This window comes from Hippoglossus stenolepis, chromosome 9, assembly GCF_022539355.2.
Source record: "Hippoglossus stenolepis isolate QCI-W04-F060 chromosome 9, HSTE1.2, whole genome shotgun sequence".
In the NCBI taxonomy this organism is placed as follows: Eukaryota; Metazoa; Chordata; class Actinopteri; order Pleuronectiformes; family Pleuronectidae; genus Hippoglossus; species Hippoglossus stenolepis.
Window position 1 is genome coordinate 6,825,621 of NC_061491.1, and position 24,287 is coordinate 6,849,907.

General features: G+C 42.6%; 2 protein-coding genes and 1 non-coding gene across 4 annotated transcripts in view; 2 read left to right on the plus strand and 1 right to left on the minus strand.

The window, feature by feature from the left end:
• Positions 1-1,317: 1,317 nt before the first annotated feature.
• Positions 1,318-6,607, plus strand: ranbp1 (RAN binding protein 1). 2 transcript variants are annotated; one of them, XM_035165183.2, is made up of 6 exons: positions 1,318-1,503; positions 2,916-3,049; positions 3,186-3,343; positions 3,796-3,924; positions 4,084-4,152; positions 5,386-6,607. In XM_035165183.2, exons 1-6 carry the CDS (start codon positions 1,489-1,491, stop codon positions 5,535-5,537), a joined length of 657 nt encoding a protein of 218 aa, XP_035021074.1. In that variant the 5' UTR covers positions 1,318-1,488; the 3' UTR covers positions 5,538-6,607. The 2 variants fall into 2 exon arrangements, with proteins under 2 accessions (XP_035021074.1, XP_035021073.1); XM_035165182.2 differs by lacking the exon at positions 1,318-1,503 and adding an exon at positions 1,696-1,833.
• LOC118115703 lies at positions 5,094-5,222 on the plus strand. The gene has a single exon (XR_004697598.1). It is a non-coding gene; the product is annotated as a small nucleolar RNA SNORA77 (small nucleolar RNA).
• A 77-nt stretch (positions 6,608-6,684) lies between the features above and the next one.
• zdhhc8b (zinc finger DHHC-type palmitoyltransferase 8b) overlaps positions 6,685-24,287 on the minus strand; it is a 68,792-nt gene continuing 51,189 nt past the window's right edge. Inside the window, exons 3-11 of the mRNA XM_035165177.2 lie at positions 19,233-19,390; positions 17,791-17,963; positions 17,107-17,209; positions 16,532-16,623; positions 14,628-14,760; positions 12,605-12,710; positions 11,460-11,566; positions 10,270-11,342; positions 6,685-9,781 (exon numbers count right to left, since the gene is read on the minus strand). Coding sequence (XP_035021068.2) covers positions 9,649-9,781; positions 10,270-11,342; positions 11,460-11,566; positions 12,605-12,710; positions 14,628-14,760; positions 16,532-16,623; positions 17,107-17,209; positions 17,791-17,963; positions 19,233-19,390 — 2,078 coding nt within the window. The 3' untranslated portion in view covers positions 6,685-9,648. The remainder of the gene's footprint in view (positions 9,782-10,269; positions 11,343-11,459; positions 11,567-12,604; positions 12,711-14,627; positions 14,761-16,531; positions 16,624-17,106; positions 17,210-17,790; positions 17,964-19,232; positions 19,391-24,287) is intronic.

Here is a 24,287-nt window from a genome sequence, read left to right on the forward strand (position 1 = left end):
TTATCAAATGAGTTGCAAAATGAATAGAAAATATAGTCAAGACATTGACAAGGTTAGAAATAATGATTTTTATTTGAAATACTAATTTTGTTCTTCAAACTTTGCTTTTGTCAAAGAATGCTCCATTTGCAGCAATTACAGCATTGCAGACCTTTGGCATTCCTGAAGCCCACGCTTCCTGAAGCACCTCCCACAAGTTGGATTGGCTTGATGGGCACTTCTTGCGTACCATACGGTCAAGCTGCTCCCACAACAGCTCAATGGGGTTGAGATCTGGTGACTGCACTGGCCACTCCATTCCAGACAGCATACCAGCTGCCTGCTTCTTCCCTAAATAGTTCTTGCATAATTTGGAGGTGTGCTTTGGGTCATTGTCCTGTTGTAGGAGGAAATTGGCTCCAATCAAGCGCTGTCCACAGGGTATGGCATGGCGTTGCAAAATGGAGTGATAGCCTTCCTTATTTAAAATCCCTTTACCTTGTACAAATCTCCCACTTTACCAGCACCAAAGCAGCCCCAGACCATCACATTACCTCCACCATGCTTGACAGATGGCTTCAGGCACTCTTCCAGCATCTTTTCACCTGTTCTGCGTCTCACAGATGTTCTTCTGTGTGATCCAAACACCTCAAACTTTGACTCGTCTGTCCATAACACTTTTTTCCAATCTTCCTCTGTCCAATGTCTTTGTTCTTTTGCCCATATCAATCTTTTCTTTTTATTGGCCAGTCACAGATATGGCTTTTTCTTTGCCACTCTGCCTAGAAGGCCAGCATCCCGGAGTCGCCTCTTCACTGTAGACGTTGACACTGGCGTTTTGCGGGTACCATTTAAAGAAGCTGCCAGTTGAGGACCTGTGAGGCGTCTATTTCTCAAACTAGAGACTCTAATATACTTGTCTTCTTGCTGAGTTGTGCACCGGGGCCTCCCACTTCTCTTTCTACTCTGGTTAGAGCCCGTTTGTGCTGTCCTCTGAAGGGAGTAGTACACACCGTTGTAGGAAATTTTCAGTTTCTTCGCAATTTCTCGCATGGAATAGCCTTCATTTCTAAGAACAAGAATAGACTGGCGAGTTTCACATGAAAGTTCTCTTTTTCTGTGTTGTGTTGTGAATAAATACCATTCTACATTTATGGAAGTGAAATTTCCCACAGAGAATCATCAGGTTTATAATGAAATCAGTGTTAACTCTCATCTTTAAAATGTGTAATGGTATTTTAACAGTCAAATGTAACGCTAGCAAACTAAATTGACATCTGCCTTAATTGTAGGTATTTTAAAGTATATATATTGTTTAGTCTGTGACGCAGTCCCAGTCGGCAGAGAGAGGCGGCGCGCGCTCGTCACACTGTGGGCGCGGGCTTACGTAGGGAAATCGGCGCGCGAAAGCTGCAGCAGGAAGTGAGAGTATCTGAGGGGAAGCGGCGGACAGTTTGGGATTTGAATCGACCTAAACTACTTCCACAATCTACAAACATCTACATTAATATGGCGGACCCGAAGGTGAGCGCTCGCATGTTGGGTCATCGGATGCGCGGTGTTCGCTGTAAACTCTGCATTTTGTGGGAAACGTCGTATTTACATCGTTAAAATTGGTCCAAGTTTGCTGTGGGTAGAACTGGCGAAAATGCTGCGATGTCGTGACGCTAGAGAAGCTAGTGTGCGTGTGTCCAGTTGTGTGAGGTGCAAAGTGTCCGGGTCCTGTGCACCGGCAGCTGCAGGGTTTTATACTCTGTAGATCATTTAGTTCAGGAGTTTAACCCGGGGACCTGCTCAGCCGTAGTGCAGCCAGTCAGCATGTTAGCATTAGCTCCCTGTCGTAAACTGAAGAAGGTAAGTGACACAACACCAAGATGATTAGTCTGAACTCCCGTGGTGTTTTAAACAGAGCAGGTCACAGTGTTCGTGATGCCGACAGGCCGAAGACAACGAGGTTAGCTAGCCCCTCTGCCTTTGTCTGCCAAGCACAACAGTTGCTAAAAGGAGTTGGCTAATGCTAGGTGTGTTAGCAGGGCGCCGGAGACAGTGACTCTGTATCCTGGCAGCTAACCGCTACAAGGCTAACACTGAATGAAGTGCCACACGCTCCAAATATCATGTCGCAGAATGTCACGCTGAAATAAAATGGTTTTACTCCGCGACACGCACCGTGGAGCTAGACGCCTCATCACTGGCTCGCTGTTAGCCCGCTAACGAGAGGCCTCGCTCACGAGCTAGGCAACTTCACAATGAGTTTTCCCAGGAAACACCAAGTTGAATAACTATTTGTTAACTTTACTGAAGTCAAATGTAACAGAGCCAAGACTTCACTTTTCATTTATTTTTTTTACTCTTTCAAGTCGGAGATCTTAATAAATCCACCATAGAGCGAGAGCGTTGTCTTTAAATGTAGCTAACATCTGATGGCTGAGCTGCAGAAACGTTAGCGGTACTTCCTTTAAGCTAGTTACCGCTAACGTGCTAGAACTAAGTTTGAAGAACAGGAAAATCCCCCGCAGTGTGTTATGTTAATTAGTTTATTTCCGTTCACACCTTATGCTTTGTCACAAGTCCTGAAGCCGCCTTCTCCTCTCTAACGGTAGCTGTCTGTATCTGTCACCATTTTATGAAGAATACATGTTCTCGCCATGTGAATGTAAATGAAGTGTTACAGATACACGTGAGAACACCAAACAGCATTAAAGATGCTTGGCTCAGCAGCTGTGATCAACAAAGGGTTCCCCCTTTACAAAAGCTATACTTCACCAATGAGCTCTTAAATCCCTGTATTGAAGCATGTGTGCTCAGTCACTTTGTTCCAGAGCTTTTAAAGAATCACTCTGACCTCGTGCCATGCAACACGTCTAATCGTTTTAACCACAGATGCATGGATTTCATTTTTCTGGGGTTGACTCATTCCCTGCTTTTTCTTCTAGGACAAGGAGGAGCCCGAGACCACTGCAGAAAGCACAGAGGACACTAATCATGACCCCCAATTTGAGCCCATCGTTTCCCTTCCCGAGCAGGATGTGAAAACATTAGAAGAGGACGAGGAGGAACTCTTCAAAATGTATGCTGCTTCAATAGTCTTCCTTTTATTTCTTTGCATGTAATTTGTCACATTTTGCTGGCCAGCACCTGACTGCTATACTGGTGTCTTCACTTGAAGTATCACACGGATAACTATGCTGTTTGTTTTTACTCAGGCGGGCCAAGCTTTATCGTTTTGCCTCAGAGAACGACCCTCCAGAGTGGAAGGAGAGAGGAACTGGTGACGTCAAGCTGCTGAAACACAAAGAGAAGGGCACAATCCGCCTCCTGATGAGGAGAGACCGAACCTTGAAGATTTGTGCCAATCATCAGAGTGAGTCGAGTCTCCAAATATATAATATTATTCTTTAATTCCATCATACAGAATAGTATTTTAAAGGAAGAAAACAAACTAACACCTATAATAACATGAATTTATAAAAAAAACTGCACTAAAGTGTGGCATAGAAGGGCATTTAAATCCTACGTGTATTCTAGGCTTCCTTCCATAGCAAAGCCTCACGTTTTCTGAAGCACATGTATATATTTGTACTTTACACACTCAAATTATGTTGGTTATGCTAATGACTTTGAACCATTTACAATTCCACTTTGTTCACAAATTCACCAACATTTTTATATTTCTCACATGAGTGCAATAAAAAATGATTATTTTATCTGGTAAGAAATGTGTAGATATAACAATTTTCAAAAACTGAAATGGCTATGTAAAACTATAGTATATGACTATATATATATTAACAATGTTCTCCTTGTGAACTGCAGTCATACCTGTGATGGAACTGAAGCCCAACGCTGGCAGTGACAGGGCATGGGTGTGGAACACACCAGCAGATTATGCTGACGAATGCCCTAAACCTGAACTCCTGGCAATACGCTTTTTAAATGCAGAAAGTAAGTACTATACATGTAATCCAATGTAACAGTCAGGAGGTTTCCCAAATTGTGTATAATTTAGATTCTCTTGATCACACTACAGAGACAGACATGGTAACTTTGGGAAACAGTATTACTGCTTATTAATACCATTAATTAACTCTGATCTCTTTCCAGATGCTCAAAAGTTCAGAGTGAAGTTTGATGAGTGCAAGGATGAGGTCAGAAAAAATCTAGAGGAATCAGGTAAGTCAAACACAAATGTTAGGAATTTAGAAAAAAAATTCAATAAATGGAAGAATGAATTAATGCAGATGCTTCCACGCATGCAATGTACAGTTCAAAAGTAATTAACATTCAGTCACATAAAGCAGACCTGGTTAATTCTGATTTGGCAAGAGAAGATGTAAGTGACTTTGAAAGAGGCTTGTGACCCAGATGACAGGCGCTTAACTGGCCCCTGTTTCCATAGAAACAGATCTAAGACATCTGCATTTAAATGGAAAAGACGTCAGTAAATGTGATCGTAAATTGCGGTTGATAGCGTCCTTTTGATGACCATGGTGCTTGTGGAAAACAGAATTGCAGCTCTTCCTCTGAGTGTAAGAACGTCAATGCAGGACGTGATCACGTTTTCTCTTATCCCCTAAGAGGGAAGGTTCACAACTGATCAATACAAAGATCTTCAGAGTTGCGATCTTTAGTAAAACTTTTCTATCCTGACGGGAGTGGTCTCCTCCAGGATGAAGGGTCTGTATATGAAAATGAAGTGATCATATGCAATGGCCTTTGCACCTCAGATCTCAGCAATTCTGGATCTTTGTATTAGATTGCGTTCTCCTCCGCATCATCAAAACACCAAAGGTTTTAAGACTGGTGTTCATCCCTCCTGTAAAGTTCCACAGACATGAAGATGCAATACAAACTGTACTGGCAGCTTGTGGTCGCCCAACTCTTAATGTTGTCACTCGTCTGTTGGCCTCTTAAGTAACGAGGGTGAGATTTCACTGCCTTCTCAATAATTAGTATTTAAAAAATCTACGCCACTGGGTGTTGTAACATGCCACAATTTTTTTCCCGGCCCTGCAGTTCACAGCTGTGCTCATGATTGAGTAATGTCTATAGTGGCCTGTTTTAAATTGAATTTAAACATTTCATCTTGCATGACACTTTCATGACTAGCCTATGCAGACTCACTCTGTTCTTGGCTGCTTCCTCCAGCCTGGAACTTTTGCTGACTGCTACATGAACATGCAGAATCTAACACTTCACTGGTTTTTTATAAGGCTGGTGTATGTTTGTTCTGCTACATTACAATTCAGATTTTCACAGTTGAATACAATGTTCTAATCTGACCGCAGATGTGAAATTTTCTTAAGACAATGAGTTGAAATGCAAAATGTCAGGCGGGCTGAAGATGTGCAACTGACCTGTGTTCAAACGTTCTAGCTCTTCACTCATTTCACTGTTTTACCACAGGCAACTCCGATAGCCCAAACAAGGTGGCAGAGAAGCTGGAGGAGCTCTCGGTAAAGGAGAAGGCACCAGAAGACAAGAAGAAAGGAGACAAAAAGGAGACTGAGAAGAAAGAAGATGAGAAAAAGGAGGTGAAGGCTGAGGAGAAGAATTGAGAACCAAGAACTTGCTTTGCTGATCTTCAACTTATCAGTTTTTCCTCTTTTTCTACAATAGACTCTAAATGAACTGAATTTGGACACTTGCATATTATTAGTATTTTTTTTTATTCTGTTTTGCCTCAAGATCACAAGTCCTTGATGCCACTGGGGAGGAAAAAATACAAGAGAATTTATGAAAAAAAGACGCCCTTTCCCCCCCATCTCTTCCCCTCTTTGCACCGTGGAGTGCCACACTTTCCATTCTTGTCATCTACAGTTCAATGTTACAATTGACAAACTGTGAAAAGAGGCTTGTGATAGTGATAATTCCCACATTGGGGTATTTTTTGTTTTGTTATTCTGAAGCAGTTTGTTTTAAGGAGGGAGGCGATAATGTAGCCTGCTTGTAAGCAGCACAGGGTCAGGGACCAGGCATTATGGAGGTGCGTTATAAATCTAAAAATCCCATTATTCATCTCAGTGGGCACTTCTTACCCACTGTCCATGCTTCCACTGTTAGCAACAGCAAGTAAGATGAAGACTTCTCAGCGAATGTCTTGTAGAAAATAGCTCTCTCAGTTCCTCCCTGCATCAGTCCTGTCGGGAACTGACTAGAGGAGGAATCCCCTCCACACAGTTGAAGGGCATCAGATGCGTGCTGCACATCAGTGTCCACTGATAGCTGACTGACTCATAGATCAGATGCACTTAGCTAAGCTTTTTATTTCTTTCCCTTTTTTGTTTTAAACCATTAAGTCTAAAGTGAACGATTCACCAGAGTTTGGCGCAGCTATGCTCCAACTTGAGTTCCACACCAGGAAATGGTGTGTATCATTTAGATCATAACATTCCCAAAGTTTAAAGCATGTAGAGTATATGTAACAGAGTGTGCCCTCTCAGATCTGTGTGCTCACCACCCTCTCCTTTTCTTTCCACTAATTAAGTTCTTAACCTTGCCTCTTAAAGTGCATCCAAGTGCCAGTGCATCTGTAAATACATGTATATGGATGAAATGTTGCTTTTCATTTGCACTCAAATGATTTGAAATGTTTCCTCCACCTTCGAATAAAAGCTGTCAAACACCACGTTCACATGCATTCATAAAAACAAATACTTGTTTCCTGGTGTAGCTAAAATCAAATAATTTTAATTCACAAGGATGTTATTCACTCAGAGATGAAAACTTTATTTACTTTGCTCAGGTCATTGGGAAATATTTCCTCTTCACAAAAATAGGAACGCATGTACATTTATAGTATATTCTATATTTTTTTAATACATCTTTAACTTCTATTTGAGTTTCAGAAAACATCAGCTTGTGGCTGATGGAACAGATTCATTGCAGACTGTCAGGAATGGTCCCTGACCTGCAGTGATGTCCATCCCTAAAACAAGAACATTGGACTAATGGCAGTCATCTTAAAGAGGAATGACATCGACAGTGTTTTGATATGTGGTCAAACTGGGGGGGGAATCGGGGTAAGGGGGTCTGTTCAGGCAACGCAGCAGCTAACGGTCCATTCAGGTATTTCAAGATGCTGCTGTTAGCTGTTCCATTTGAAGCTCATCAGATTTGTCACATGTTATAGCCCTGTGTACCACAGCCTTAGAACAGAAACCACTTTCTAACACTTGAACAGTGTCATGTGTCATCTCACATTACTGTATTTGTGTTAAGGCAGCTGGGTGAGACCGCACAGGTCAGATGGTTGTAACTAGCGAGTTTTCATTAACATCCAACCTCGTCAGGAAGCAAGACACCTCACCGTTCTTTACGCTGATCTCTGCAGAAACTCAACCTAACATAAGAAATGGGAAGAAGAATCATTTTATATCTAAAGAGGAATTCTGTTTTCTTTTTTTCCCCCTCAATCTTGGCCCTGTTTAGAAAGTGGGTGTGTAAATTAATGGTACTTGTAAAAACCTTTGGAATGGGTCCAGTAGATCATCACCCTACTGGCAGTCGTGACTACAATGTAATGGGCCAACTGGGACAGTCCAGGACATCCACTTTTTCCCCAAATTGGGAAACAAAGGGCCCAAGTTGGAAAATACTGGACTTCTCCTAAAACCTAGATCACGAATCCCTTTGTACATTAGCTGTTCTTCCAGAACTTTCTCACATCAAATGTACTCAGTCTGAGTTGTCACTTCTGCCATTTGTTGTCTCAAGTACAAAACTAATAATTCATTGTCCTTTCGTGTACAATAGTGTCAACCACTTACATTTCATGATGTATGAAACAGCTTTTCCTCTCAAAAGGCAACAATGGTTTATTCTTAATGCAAACATAGCTGGACTAAATAATCTACCGCTCTACGTGTTGATATATTCTGTTGATGCAAAACATAAATAAAAACCTGCCACTTATCAGTTCATTTTAATGGTCAAAAGTAAATCATGTTATGAGACTGAATAACAGCAGGAAGCCAAAAAAGAGCAAGTTCCATTTGAACTCTGAGTGGATTGAAGCTGTACCAGACAGCTGCTGCACAAAGTTGTGATGTCGCCTGTTTGCCGTCTTTGAGAAGTTGAGGTGGTTCATTGCCACTTTTGGCACTGATGTCTCAATCTGCCCTTACTCAGAGCCCAATCCTCGACTTGTCCACAACACATACGAGTCAAAGATTGTTTACACCTCAACGTCACATAGCTTATTACATTTCATCATATATATTTTTTACACTGCAAGTTATAACAAGCTATAGTTTTATTTCATGGATTTCTACCCATTATTCATGATCTCATTTATTTACTGTATATATATATAATTTATCAACACGAAACTCCACTCAAAATAAAACATCCATTCCAGGCTTAAGTATCTGTATAAAAAGATGTATCAAACAGTTTTTTTCAAGGTTGGGTATATAAAAAGGAAACAAACCAATTTAAAAAAACTAAAAAATAATGAATGGGCGACCAGTTATCTTTAGTTTACCACACGGGACAATGGCTTGTTTTTCTTCACCCTTCCAAATCCTATGGTTATAATAACACAAACATTTATACTAAACTTTTTTCTTTTCTTTTTTTACACAAAACATGTAATAGCGGAAATGTGGTTTTGTTGGTGCAAGGCTGGAGTCACTCTGAACTAGATGAAGAAAACATACATCTGCGTCCAAACGTCTGACACAGCTTTGGGGAAGTGGTCTCAGACGTTTGGACGTCACTGAACATCTTCCTGGCTCTAGTGTCACGTTGAACTCACCTAACTGAGCCTCACTGAAACTAATAGAAGCCCACCATGATGTACTGCACCTAAAGAGGGATCAATATCTGCACTGGACTGAGACAAAGAAAAAGACATTCATGATTCATGAACGTAACATCATATTCCACCCTCTCCGCTGCGCTTGCATTCATTCCTGAGAGAATTATGTTGCACAAAGGTGGGAGTTGCAGTTGAAGGAAACCGTTCTCAGTGAATTTGGAACGTAGCCACCAGACATGATCTAAAAATACTTTCTCACAATCTCTCGTTAATCTAACTCATCCGTCCTCAAAGCTGCACAGCGCCACCCCTTGAGCTGAAGACGACTTGAACAGTACAGGTTAACGTGAAGCACCTTGGCTTCTTGAGGTGAGTTGACATTAAGTCTCCTCTCACAGCGGGCCGTGGTGAGGTGGTCAGTGTTTTATTGATTTGTTTGTTGCACGTATGCTTCATCTGAGAGACAACGGTTATAACATTGACAATCTCATTGGACGGTCCACTCTTACAACAAAGGTGACAAGCCACAAAAATGTAATGACAACACTCCTTGGACATACAGCACAGACTGCAGCAGTATCCACTGACGACCCATCCCTCGGGTACTCACACACACACACACACACACACACACACACACACACACACACACACACACACACACACACACACACACACACACACACACACACACACACACACACACACACACACACACACAGGCATTTTGGCCAGACAGACCTACACAAGAGCAGACAGGTCCTCTGATTGGACAATATCTCCAAAATCACAGAGCGCTGTGTGCCCCTGACTGGCTGTTATCAAGACACAAAAGTAACAGAGAAGAAGTATCTCTTTGTGACAGAGTGGCTGTTTGTTGTGGTCGGAGGTGGATGTGGCGTCCATGCTCACACTGATATCTCATACGTGGTGCCCCCTACGCCTGTCACCTTTTTGACGTTACTATGGCGACTGGGGCTGAGGTTGGCACCCTGGGTACCGGGGTGGCAGTCCATCTGCCCGTTAACTTTCATGGCCTCTCTGAATGGAAATAGAAGAAGAGAGAAAATTACCAATGGCACAAAGAGCCGTGGACATTTAACACCAACCAAAGAATGAAGGTGACAACATGCAGATTAAATGTCAGGAGTTATAAACAACAGAATGACAGTATGAAGGATTACTTGAGATTTGACTTGATAGTGAAGCAAGGCGTGCAAATGTTAGACCGGCGGGTGAAAGCATGCAAAAGAAAAAGAAATGAGAGGAGTGACACAACTTTATTCATCTGACATTTGTGAAATATTACAAAAATGATACTTATATAAGACTGAACTCATAAATAAATAAAATGTTGTACATACACCATAACAAATGCTACACAATGCCTCAGTTAGGATTAGTCCACTAGTGCCCATGAGTAGCTGGCTGTATCCAGCAGGGGGAGCTGGTTTGCCAGTGGGAATACATTTAGTGCCCACAAGTCACTATTGGCTCAGTACACTGCATGCAGTCGTTAGGATTCATACCTTGGGCCCCCCAGACGAGGTGAGTCCATCCTCTCATGGGCACCGATGAAGGAGTATTTCTGATGAGCGTAGGAGGGAGATCGGGGCATAGCAGGGGAGTGGGGCTGGTGGGCCGGGGAGCGATAGAGGCCCTCAGAGCCAGTGGCCCTGCTCTGGCTGCTGTTGGTGCTACTGTGATCATTGTGCAGGGAGGTGGAGGAAGTCCTAGGGGCGCGGCCCAGCGTGGAGCCAGCATGGCGCAGCACAGGGGTTCGCTGGCCATAGCTCAACAGCCCGACCCCCATCAGGTTGTCCCTGGAGCCTCCATAGGCTGGGGGTGTTGGGCCCCTGGAACTGGGGCCACGAGGACCATCTGGATAGCAAGCGTTGTGGGATTGAACATAGCCCCCATCAAACACACCAGAGTCCTGCGCATAGATGTGAGTCTGGGATCGCCCATGCAGCATCTGCCGCTTCTCCCTCTCCTCTGTCTCCTTTCGCTCCTGGATGGAGGCCATGATGGTCTGGGAGAGGTTATCATAGCGCACAGGGGATGGGTCCCTGTCCCTGTCCCTTGGGTGAGGTGATTGCCTGCCCACCCTTCTGGGTGCCATTACTGGACTGTAGGCAGGGGCAACCTGCTGCCTCTGCATTTCAGGTTCCCGGATGTGGCACATTTTGGTGGGCAGGTAGGGCGAGTGGAACCCCATGGAGGGCATACCACGATGGGCCATGCATTCACTGGCAGCGGCTGGGGAGATGCTGGGGTTGAGCAGGCTGTCGTAGGACAGACTGCCGTTACGGTTGGAGAGTGTGTTGGGTGAGAAGACACTCTTGTAGGGGGTGGATGTGACTGTATGCGGCTGCAGGGCCGGGAGCTGGCCCTTCTGCGGCCGGGGGTGACCTTGCTTCAGGCTGAGCGAGTGGGAGTTGATGGGGTCGGAGTCCAGCTGGAGGGGAGAGGACTGGAAGGTGCGGTGGAGGGGAGTGTTGGTGTACTCAGGCAGGTCGAGGTTTGGCTCGGATCGGTAGTCGTGACCACGGACACCCTCTTCCAAGATGGCTGATGTCTTCTGATCATCTGGCATGACAATCTGAGGAGCAAACAGAATGTACATTAAGTCAGTGTCTATAACAGCTGCCAGTAAACCTTTTGCACCACAACCTCTGGCTGAAGCAGAAGCTACTTATCACAGTATCATATGTCTTACCTTCTCTCCAGCAGCGTGGTAGTGGACTTTCGGCATGGTGCCGAAAGACGGCCTGAATCTGTACATGGCTGGAGTGGACGGGTGGGTTTTACCAGAAAGAGAACTCTCTACAAAACACACAGAGAAGGAAAACCAGAGTTAACGCTGTAATAAAGATAACAGAAATGGCACTATAGAGGTTTAGAGCTGAATTCCATCAAAAGAGTAAAGAGGCTGGAGGGACAGATCTTAAAACCCACATCATCACTGTTCCTCAAAATGGAAATGAATTGGAGTTGCTGGGCAGCAAGACAGTAAGAGTCCATTCTGTAATTGATCTATAGCACGTTCAAGTCCAGAAACTGCCAACTGTCCATCCCTGAACTATCTGAGCAAAGCCCAAAAGCCCAAAGGCACTTCTGAGCTTCTAGTTGCTCAGTGTCTCTAAGGGAGACGCAACAAACTCTTACATCCACAAGCAGTGAGTCATCTAAACCGCTTTTATATAGACAGCCAATCCATTTACACCAACTGCAGTACTTAAACGTTCCACCAGGCTGCACTACTGCTCTATAAACGAGCAGGGAGTGTTCACTCCCTGACATAATGCACCATGACACAGGAGGTCCTCTGGAGGAAACCTTGCAATATATATTACTGACACTTCATACTGTTGAATGCAACAACATAAAGACAATGTTACAACTGTAAAACTACCCCCATCTGTAAAACTACCCCCATAACCAGACCCATCGCTGTTTCTATTTTACACAGATTCATTCCCACTGGTTCTAGACCATCTTCCTCTCCCACTCCTCCGTTTGGCAGAGCTCCAATGCTGCACACCACCACAGAAAAAAAGAGGCGGTGATTCATGTTGCAATGATCCAGTCTGAAATGTCTCCATCATCACACAAATCTGATGCTGATTCAGTAAATGGGATTTTCCTGCTCGCTGCAAATCACGCCTGCTCTGTGGCCTGGCATAAAAAAAAGGCCATGGACCTGCCACTGGGACGAACATTAATCAGGCTAAACTAGCTCCAAGTGGCACATTGGGTACTGGTGATCTACAGGGGGGAGTTTGGGGATTTGTCATTTGCTGCAGGAAAGAGAAATGAGATTGATAATGAACACAGGGAGGCTGTTTTCCTTCAGTTTCGTACCTTCACCGGAGATGATCTGGCCTTTCAGCTGGTTGTACCTGTCAGCTTTGGGCGGCAGCGGTGGCTGGGTTTCTTTTTCATCCAGGCCGTCCAGGCTGCTTTTGGACTACAGGGGGAGGGGCAGGGTGTTAAAAGCATCCAGAACAGCAGCAGATGAAATGGAGAAGAGAATGTGTTGGTGTTAGTGATGCACCAACACAACTCTCACAGGAGGTTGTGTTGGTGTTAGTGATGCACCAACACAACTCTCACAGGAGGTTGTACGGTAGCAAAGCTTCATTAGGCAGCTGCTTGAGCTTAAATTGATAATTGTTTATGTTAATAGAGTGGGAATGGTGACAGAATAGGGACAACAATTATTTTTCTATTTTTCTATCTTAAAGGAGCAGTCCACTGACTTTTAACTTCCAGAACTCAGACAGACTCCAGTTAGACACAAAAGAAAATCAGTGGAGCAGAACAACAGAGTTTGTGTCTGAAATCACTCACTCATTCACTCACTGAGGACTACACAGTGAGCTCATCAGGAAATTGAGAAAAATACTTTCAGACACAAGGGATTTTCTAAGTGCCGGTTGGTAAGTCACTGTTGTCGTACAATTAAAACATGCCATATCTATGTCAGTCCATTCATATTACTTTAGGTGTAAGAGTTTATTTTCCTTCATGAATAAAAATAAAATATTTAGTTTCTGCGGCAGGTTTCAGTTCTTTTTAATTCAGGCTTTTCCTTTTCTTTTCTGATTTCTATTGAGATTCTTTATTAATTTATTTTTATCCAGACATGACTCAATTTAGTTTTTTACATCATACAGTCCTCTCTCCTCTCGTCTCTCGGCCGATTCTCTTTAATTCAGCAGGAGCGCAATGCATGATGGTATAAACTGATTGACCATCAGTTGTACACTACTTTTCACAATACATTGTGGGATACAAAGAGTCCACTGTATAGGGTATAAAAAAACACACTAGACATTTGGACAACACTGCATAATTGCAAACTAAGTATATAGTGACTATATAGTGAATGATGAGTGATTTCAGACAAAACCGTTTTCACTTATTTTTCTTCCTTCTGAAAACCAAGAGTCTACATTACCCACAATGCAACTAGACCTCTGCCAGAGAGATTTGAGTGTGTTATGCTGACCATTAGCCTCATGTAGAGACAGTAAGCAGACGACAGAGGTCTCACTCCGTTCTATCTCTAAAGCCCTAGATGTTTTTCATTTGGAAACTTGCAGAAGCAGTTTATCAGACTTCTGCCACACAGCTCCTTCTGGGGGGTTTTATACATATTTACATTTTTCCTGTAAACAGACTTTGATGTATGAAATCAGTGGAGTCTCCCCTTTAGGTTACAGGGAATTTTAAGTTGAGTTTTGCTAAATTTTCACTTGATCTCTCTCGCAGTTTACAGAACAATTTCCCCTGAACAAACTTTCACACCAGAAAATAATTTGACCTGTAGGGTTACACTCTTGAAAGGGAAGGGGACGCTTTGCTTAACTGCAGCCCCACTTTGTGCTTCAGGCTGATAAGTTGAGTGTGGTGGAACATTTACTCCCAACATCGAAAATTGATTTTTAACACTAAATGGCACAAATTGAAACGTATTGAAAAGTTCAAAAATCCTTCTTAAACATAAGGCATACTAGAAAATGGTTATTAATGTACATTTGCCAAAAACAACTCTCAAATCCTTTTTAACACAGTTTTTAGAGACTTTAGATTCACACATAGAAACATGGTGTATGAAATCGATATCTCACCTACTGTGAGTCACTTGGTTTGAAGTCAGGTATCTATTAATATTCTACTCTCCATATATCTGACTTCATTTAGCTACTACATCCTCTCATTCTGCTGCACTGAGAGAAACTGGTAAAAGACTGAGGATACACCATGTTACACATGTGTGACATGACACACATGAGGGGGAAGCGTGAGGAAATGGTTAACATCAGCTGAGATACAGTACTGTATGGGAGCTGGATGATAGGATAACAGGGAAAGAACTCACCTTGGAGCTGACGATGGTGCTGCGGACGCCGTTGTCACTGACCACAATGGTTACCTGTCGGTCTGAGAAATCTGGTCTGATGAACGGGGGCTGGATTTTGATGGGGGGCTTTTTTCTGGGGTCCAGCGTGTACCTGTGTATGGACAACACACTTTAACAAGATTCTTTCTCGTCGTGTCAGGCCACGTCGGCAGGGTTCAGTTTTCAGCATAGTCTGCCAGCATCGCCATTAGATATTAGGTGATAATCCACATCGGTAGAAGCCAGGATGAGAAGTTTGCATCTCAGTCACACGGACAAACCAGAACTCATTGTACTTCACATCAAAGTTTCCAGCACAGATCCAAAGGGGGACACCAGCATTGTCTGCCTGACTTAAGTATAACCATTGCTGCAAACTAAATTTAGTTTCTGTAAAAGGGCTTTGTAAATAATGTAACATCATCAATATCATACACTGTGTGTCAAGATGGACATGACTGCTCTCTGATAGTGAGGCCAAAGTGTCTTGATTGCCCCCCTGTAGGTCACAAACCCCACTTCCTGGTTAGTGGATAGGACATGAACCGAACTAAAAAGTCAAAATACATTGGGGCAAGATGGCAGCATTGGCATCCAGGGTATTTTGGGTGGCAGGAAACTTAGACGCGTCATCCATCCTTATATACAGTGTATGATCATTTCATTTTCATTTTCAACATTGTGAGATTACAAGAGTCATTCTCACAAATAAAAACATAAGACTGCACATTATATAACCTAATATATGAAACTATTTATGTGCTACTTAGTCATTTAAATCCATAAAGAAAACATGGTTATTCACATAGAAACAGCAACCTGTTATTTCACTACTGTCTTATTTCATATACTGAACTCTGTACTGCATTATCAACACATGATGGCCTTTAGAGTACACTGATTATACGCTATGAATTGTATATCTGCATCCTCCCCTCTGGTTTGTTCAAAACAAGTATTTCTTACAACTTCAGAAATCTGTATTTAAGTGGGTCCTCCAGGGTTCCTCCATAATTTAACGAGTTCTTTTAATGTTTAATGGTTAGCGTGGGAACTTGGGGAGTGAAGTAATCAACCTCCTACATTTTAAAAATCCATGTTACTAAATGAATGTGAGTGGTTTGGTGTCAGATTTTAAAGATCGTTCAGTATCAGTCATGTCATTGGTCCAGTAAATGTAACACCCTCCATCGGGGACAGGGAAACAATGTAAAGGCAGAAGCTGGTAACACAGCGTTTCCCCCCCACCTGCTGTTGTCTCTCTGCAGTCACACTGTTGATTTTGATGGGAGGGGACTTGTCCCAATAGGATATAAAACTGGTGTTCTGGCAGATAGCGATGCTGCATGTGTGTGTGTGTAAAAAGCACATTGACCAGCTCTGCGCTCGGTTTCCCATTAACTCTACACTCTGAATCAATTCTCTTAGCCATCTGCATTTCCCCAGGGTTCCTGCTTGCTTTCAGGCAGAACTGGATACAAACCTCCACAAGCACCTCAGAGTATGTGAATAGACTCATACACACACAGGATGGATCGACATTTCACTGCATGATGCTGCACTAGAGCTATGCATGGATGTCACGGGTCCTGATAAGCATTGACTTGCAGCGACATGTGCAAAAACACACACACATTCAAACATACACAGTCTCTCAATGTATGTAGATAACAAAGCAGAAAGACAAAACCATTTATTCATCAATCATCACTGAAAAGCATCTTCTGTACACACACACACACACACACACACACACACACACACACACACACACACACACACACACACACACACACACACACACACACACACACACACACACACACACACACACACACACACACACACACACACACACACACACACATAGTAGAGCAGCTCACCTCGGTGCCAGAGGACTACATAAGACATACTCCACATTGCCACAGCAACCCCTGGTGAAGGGATTCACTCCTCCACGAAACTTTCCAGTCACCTGAGGAGAGGAGTAAAACGTGCACACACACACACACACACACACATATTCAGACTCAGGGGTCCAGTGCTTGAATATAAAGCAGGTGACTCATAATAAGTGTGTGTGGGAATATTTGTGCTGTTCATTAGCATTTGTGTTATTCATTTTAATGCATCTGTGTTTACTGTCCTTAACAAGGCCCATTTATTTCTCCCACACAGGACAATTGAACTGCATTATTCCACAGCATGTGCAGCTGGAAACAGTGAAATGAGGTTTACACTGATTCTCAAGATTCTCAAGATATTTCAAAGGTGCCCTAAAGCAAGAAAATATGTCTTGAGGCAGCTCCAGGTGTAAAAGTTGGGATCTGTGTGAATGTGAAGAAGCTCTGTTCACATTCCTAGATTACAATCGGATAAATGTTACTTTGTGTGTGTTTGTGTGTGTGTGTGTCTCAGAACAAGCGTAGCAGCAGCTCCCGTGCCATTGTCGCCTCACCTGTTCATTGGTTGTTCGACCTCGAGCCACGAGCACCATATGGAAGCCTGTGAGCCCCATAACTGGAATGAAGAAAAGCCCCGCTATACACATCACCACCATACTGGACACAAAGGTCAAGGGCAGCAACAACAGTTCTGGTCTCAAGGACATGAATAGATGTGCTGTAAGAATAACCCATAGCATCTGGCATCAGCTTTATTGTTCTAACATTATTCTGAAAAATTAAGGGAAACATATTATGCTTATATTCAGGTCCATAATTTTAATTTGGGTTATTACTCGAAAAGGTTTACATGTTCTAATATTCAGAAAACGCATCACTTTCCTCATATTGTCAATTACTGCAGCTCCTCTGTCTGAAACACTTTGTTTTAGCTCCTGTCTCTTGAAGGACCCGCCTTCTGATGAAGTCTAGGCTGCTCTGATTGGCCAGCTGTCCCACTCTGTTGTGATTGGTCAACTGCTTCCACTGCGTGTAGGAGAAATCAGGCCCCTGGCTTTGTTCAGGGGCGGGCCAGACTAGCTGCTCGGCAGTATGCAAATGTGGGGCATTGTGATGTCACATGAATGCGAACTATAGAGGAAAATAAAACTGAAAAAGCATCATATGTCTCCTTTAAATACCAACCGAGCAGATTGTCCCTTTATGAAAAGATGTGGGTGTTATCAGTGAAAGGATACGTGACGGTGGTGTGCAGCGTTCCCAGCCTCTCTCTGTGGTGAAGGACAAAGATGAGGCCGAAGGAAAAAACTCCAACCATGTGGATGGTCAGAGAGAGCAGGAAGAGGAAGAAGTAGCGGTAGTTCCTCCGTCCAATGCAGTTGTTCACCCAGGGACAGTGGTGGTCAAAGTCCTGAGGAGGGAGAGAGAGAGTTACACTTCTAGTATATACAACTGAACTTTTAGATTTGACCTACGCATAATCTCTTATACACTGGTAAAATCTCTCAACTGATGTCAACAAAGTGTTCTTGGTTGAATTGGTTTATATGATTATAAGAAATGGATAAAAGGTTCAATGAAATATCCTACCTACATCTCCAATAATAACTGCCTGCAGAATAAGAGCGACATCTTGATGGGTAATTCAGAACTTTAACAGAGTTTTGTGTTTTATTCTCCACCAGGGAAATTGTGTTTCCATGCATCTGTTTGTTAGTCAGCGAGATTTAGCCAAACCTACCTGATGGATAACCACTAAACTTGGTCAAAGGATGTGGTATGTGTCAAGGAGTACAAATTTTGAAGTGGATGCAGCATTTTATTTTTTCACTTTCTTTAACGTCGCGTTTTTCAATGTTTTTCCAGAGATGGATCTGGATGAGAAAAATCTGGCCTATTTAGGGGACTGATATTTATGAGTGTGTAAAACTTTAGTGCAGCTTGATTGAATTCTGTCTGTTGGTCCTTGGCGGAGGTATCCGCTCTACTGAGTTCCACTGTAGTTAGTTATGTGACCTACAATTTGACTTTGGTCTTTAAATTTGATTGTAAATGTTTAATACATTTTGACCTATGCATAATCTCCTATCACTGATAAGACACTAGTTACATTTCTTGATTGAAGTTGACAAATTGTTCTTGGCTGATTATGAGGAGAAAAGTTTCAATGAAATAATTGATCCATAATAAACCTGTGACTCCACAAAGTATTAATAATAATAATAATAACTTACATTTATATAGCGCCTTTCAAGGGACAAAGCAACCTGTATATTTCTACATCATAACATATGTGAAGTGTTAAGACCTAAAAGAGGATTTAAAAGCCAGTCCTAAAAATAGTATTTTACGATTAAAACTGAAAGTAATTATGATCTTTAATAATTAAAGATTTCTTGCCAAAAAAACATATTTGAAAAAATTTATAAATATATATACTGTATGTATATTCAGTGTTAGTCTCAGTTTTAATTCTTGGCAGGATAGAAAAGCCTCTAAGTAAATTCAAGTGGCAAAATAAAAATACATCCAACCTTCACTGTGCTAAAGGGACAACATCAGATTACTGATAAAAATGCTAAAACTGTATCAGTCTAACCTTATACATATTTAGATGTTGCTGCCTGCATAATCTCTGAATATACACCTTTCTCTGTTTGTACATTAAGTATTCACACACCTCCACACAGTTGTCACAGACGCTGCAGTGCGAGCACCGAGGCGGCCTGTAGAAGTGACAGGTGGCGCACCACTTCATCCGGACCTGGATGCCCTTGATCTCCACGTTCTTGTAGAGCGGTGCCCTGAAGTCATCATCCTTGTCCTCGTCCTCGTCGGCTGTGGAGAAGAGAATAGATTTACCCTCAGAGCGCGCACATTAACATTAGAGAACAGATGCATATGGTGGCGTGTGTCATAGTACACACACACACACACACACACACACACACACACACACACACACACACACACACACACACACACACACACACACACACACACACACACACACACACACACACACACACACTAAAAATAAATGGTTTTGATTCAGCTTGACAGAGGCAACTGGGGAGCTGTACTGTAAGCTGTGTGCAGAGGCAGCAAACACAGAGAGATTTGTATAGATATGAACTATTCATTCTGCTTTTAACATTAAGGCAGATTAACGAGAACACTGTGACTGGTGTGCACCATAAGCTGTTTGCTTTTCTTTCATAGATATTCACACGTCTATCTAATAATACCAGAAATCTCTTGTGAGGGGCCCAGGGAAGTGCAGTGTCAGATTTGGTGCGATTTGGACACATATCAATAATCTTAGAATAAACTGGCAGTCGTTGGGGCGCTGCCGTGTGCACACACTCTGCAGTCTGTGGACCAAGTTGAACATGTCTTCTTCTACGTCCTCAGATAACCTACAGGGACAGGTGTTTTCACTTCCTGTGGAGTAACGATAACGATCAGATAACCTACAGGGACACCGCCACTCTGCCATTGAAAATCATACTGTGTATATTTAAGATACAAATTTATACCACCGGTATATTGCAGAAATCTGTCTGTAGTCGGCATGTGTATTTTTAAGGGTCCAAGGAAGAAGCGCAGTGGTGAATTTGGTGATGATACATTCAATATGAATAAACTTTGAATAAGCAGGTGACCAGCGCTCTGTAGCAGAAGCGGCTGGGACTCATCAACGCAAGTGATCGTGTCAATCCCGACAACGGCGCTTTCACGACAACAGGTGTGTTCGCGACAACGGCAGCAACAGTTGATAGGGGGGTTAGGGGTGGAGCTTCACTGAACTTTGAATAAACAGATGAACAGCTCTTTGTGCAGCAGCGGTGGTGCAGCTTCATTGTTCTTCAGCAGGTTACTTGCAGTGGCTCGATAGATGCAAACAGCATTACAATGGGCCAAGCAAAGTGGCAGTTTAAAAACAGGCACTGCACTAGTTAAAATAATGAAGTGCTTTACTTTTATGGGAATTGAACCTCTAACCCCGACAGAGTTCATGCCTTGCTTTATCGGACCTAAACCTGTAAGTGATCCCCTCACATCCAAACTGCAGCTTGACTGTACAAGTGGTGTTTCTGTCGTCCTTGGTGCGTCTCTGCACTCAATCAAAGTGTTTACGTGAAGCTTTGCAGTCTGTGCCTCTGAGAGCTTTTTGGTTTGGGGCTGCTGTGGAAAAATAAAACATGTCTTCTGCTGATCAAAGGGCACATTCTCCGACCTGAGAAGAAAAATCATTTCACGGAGCCATAATAACTGCAGGGAGATCCAGGTAGCTGAGCACACAGAGAGAATTCAAGAGAGAGCGAGGAAAAAGAGAAGGCGAGAGAGAGAGAGAGAGAGAGAGAGAAAACAAAAGGTAGAGCGCAGAAATAAACAGTTCCACAGCGGGAGATTGCTCTGTCATTATGGCCCTCGAGCATCTTCAAATAGATTCTTAAGGTAAAGCGCCTGCCAAACCAGAAGAAACAAACAGCAGCTCTGCTTGCATCTCCTCTCACAACGTCTTTTCTACACACGCTCGTAGCTAGAAGTGTTGAGCCGACAAGGCACAGGCCTATTTATTTACACTATGACAAGTTCAGTTAAGTTACAGTCAGATTTTACCTGAAATACGTTCAACAAATTCACAATATAAACGTACATTTTTTCACCCCTCGCCGTTGTTGATTTGCATAAACAGCTTATTTTGTTCATGATGTCTATTTTTAGCACTGCGAGGCACTTTCACCTCATTTTAAATCAGGCCTATATGTGTGTAGTGTTGGAATCTTTATCGAAACATATCTCAGGCTTAATCCTGTTATTAGCATTCATGTTAAATGTCAGTAATCCTCAAATTAAAAGAATTTCAGCTGCTGCCACCTTCCCTGGTGTAATAACAGCTCCTGTGAAGGTCAGGTGTCATTTTAGTGAGATTATGGTTTATAATTAATTTAGTTTAGAGAAATAAGTCATTATTTAAAAAAAAAAAAGTACATGCATTCTTTAGCCAGAGAAGAATCCTGAGGACATCACATATCTGCAGGATTTTACTTCATTTATTTTCCACTACAGCATCAGCATGTACAAGTGTTGACATGTGTATCATTCTTCATGACAGGGTGAGCTGTGTGTCGACATGAGGGAGACGACCCGCACTGTGAGTGAGGATGCGATAGCGCTTTGCTTTGCTCATTGATACTTGGGCAGGTTGCTGTTTTGTTTTGTTTTTTCTTTTGCTAAAAATAGCTGCCTGCTAAAGCTGGAAAATGAGGTTGATGAGAGCAGTGAGACTGAAGAAAATCAGTAAGTAAAGCTGCCGGCTGTAAAACCGATGAAACACAGCAAACTGCTCTGTAGAGCGGAGCGGCAGAGTTGGGGGAGAATTCTCTGTGGGTTCATCACTGCGAGCGACTACGTTACATTGCATGTAGTCACTTTAGCCTTTTGGTGGGACAAATTTATTTTGTCACCACTGCACCTGGCGTATAACGGAATTTTTGAAGATCTGTTGCACAAAAAATAGAAACACAGAGGAAAAACCCAATGGCAGAAGAGAAACCCAGGTAATCTGCCCAAGCACAGTGCAAGTGCACAGTTTGAGCACAAGCAGGGGATATTTTGATATCGAATTATCTTAGTGTTACCTATTGTTGAAATAAAAAAATATTGGAACGCGCAGAAATGAATAAATACAACATTTTCTAACATCATCTGAGATCAATATCAGGATGTTTGTGTCACACATCAACACCAAACAATTATATAAAACTTTAAAACATTGTCACCACACTAGGTTACAATTGTAGTGCTGGTCTACACTGACGGAAACAAACAAGCCACAGTCACACAGCACTTTTGATGTTTACTCCGCAAACGCCATAACACACCGTCTCCCTGGTGCCACAGTGCCTGACATTGTAGGCAAACTCCTGCCCTCAATCCAAGACTCCATCAAGAGAATAGTGCTGTATTTGAGTCTGAACTCACCAAAAAGGATTTCAATCTCCTTTTTAATGTTTCTAAGAACTCTGGAAAGGCTGTTTTTATATCTGGACCAATTCCCACAGTTGGATCGTGGAGTTGAACGTTTTAGCCGCATCTCTAGCCTGCACACCTGGCTCCAGTCCACATGCACAACACACAACATGGATCTTATTGATCATATTCACCTGTTCTGGGATCGGGCTTCATTCTTTAAAGGTGAACATAAATGAAAGTTAACAGTAGTTTATGTTAACGTTAGCAGTCTACATGATTTCTACCGCCTATGATCTTTTCCAGCATAAACACTGACCTTGTCAGGACCAGTAGACCTCATGGGGACCAAAGTCTGGTCCAACTGAGGCAAAGCCTAATTTCTGAGAGCCTGGTTAGTGGTAATTTGTGAGTGGTGGTTAGGTGAATGTTTAACATGAATCTCATGGTTAAAGTTTTGGTTAGGCTGTCCACAATAATTGGAAGTCAATGCAAAGTCTAATAATAATAGCTGCGCAAACCTGTGTGTGTGTGTTTTGGTGGAACTGGTTTCTTCCCAGTATTGAATCTTTTAGTAATATGGAAGACTGGACAGTACTTCACTCTTGTGTAACAGGGAAACCTTTCTTACCGAAAATGTCACTGAATTTTCTTATACTCTAACTTGAAGCTGTGTAGCTCTATTAGCCAGTCATCTGTCTCATCTGCCTGTCAAGGTTCATTTTGCAGTTTCCCCAAAGCACAAAATAGCCACAAGTCAGTAAACTGAATGGATACAAATCTTAGCACACACAAAACCATTCATTTTCACTTTTTTAATGAATGATCCTCTGAGCAGATGTCATTTAATGGCCACGTCAGTTCTTCATTTTTAATCATAACTTCACTGGCAGCTCTGTTGCCTCTGAGATACAACATGAAGAGCTTGGAAAACAGCTCATCCTCAGTAGTCTATAAGAGGCGTCAGGGCAGCGGCAGCAGAAGGCCACCGTCACCTTAGGGGAGGCTGATAACCTGAGCGTTTCCACAACCTAATGATTATTACCCATTTATGAGCAGAGAAAGCTCTTCCTAAAGACAGGTGCTTATCATTTACAAGCACATTACACACATCCCTGGGGATGAGTTCAATCATCATTACTTAACCCAGGCAGCGCTGAAGATGAGGAGTCTGCATTGGGAGCACACAGTCAACGCCGCTTGCTTAACGGCTGAGAGACATTCAATACACCTCACAATAAGAAGGTTGTATAACATCACCTCCACCATTGTCCTGCATGTGGAGCACGTGGACTATACAGGCTGTTACAGGGAGATAATGGGGGAGTGGAACACTGGGGAGGGGGGGGTGCTCTGATAAATGTGATGCCATTAAAGCTGTATTCTCTACATGAGGATTCAACAGGGAGGGCATTTGTAGATGGTGTTTAAATATTACAATAGGTATTTTTAGTCTATAGTGACTAAAACCATCTCTGGGAAAATTGTATTCATCATATACTTTGACTTTTTAGTTTGGTCCATCTCCCAGCCATTGACATGGAGGAGGCTATATTGCAGCCAGCCACCAGGTGTAGTCGCAACACTTTGGCTTCAATTTGGGGAGCCAATATGTCGTCCAGCTTTATATAGAGCCCATGTTTGACACAATAGACTCTATAAAAAGCGGTGTTTGTATCCAGGGTATTTTAGCTTTATTTATGGATAGTGGGAGAAAGTGGAGATGCGCCGTCCATCTTTGTACACAGTCTATGGT

Excerpts from the sequence above, each read along its gene's own strand:
- ranbp1 (XM_035165182.2), top strand. The coding sequence starts at position 1,798 with ATGTTAGCATTAGCTCCCTGTCGTAAACTGAAGAAG. Across the intron at positions 1,834-2,915 it reads CCTGTCGTAAACTGAAGAAG|GACAAGGAGGAGCCCGAGAC; the intron begins GTAAGTGACACA and ends TTTTTCTTCTAG. Across the intron at positions 3,050-3,185 it reads GAGGAGGAACTCTTCAAAAT|GCGGGCCAAGCTTTATCGTT; the intron begins GTATGCTGCTTC and ends GTTTTTACTCAG.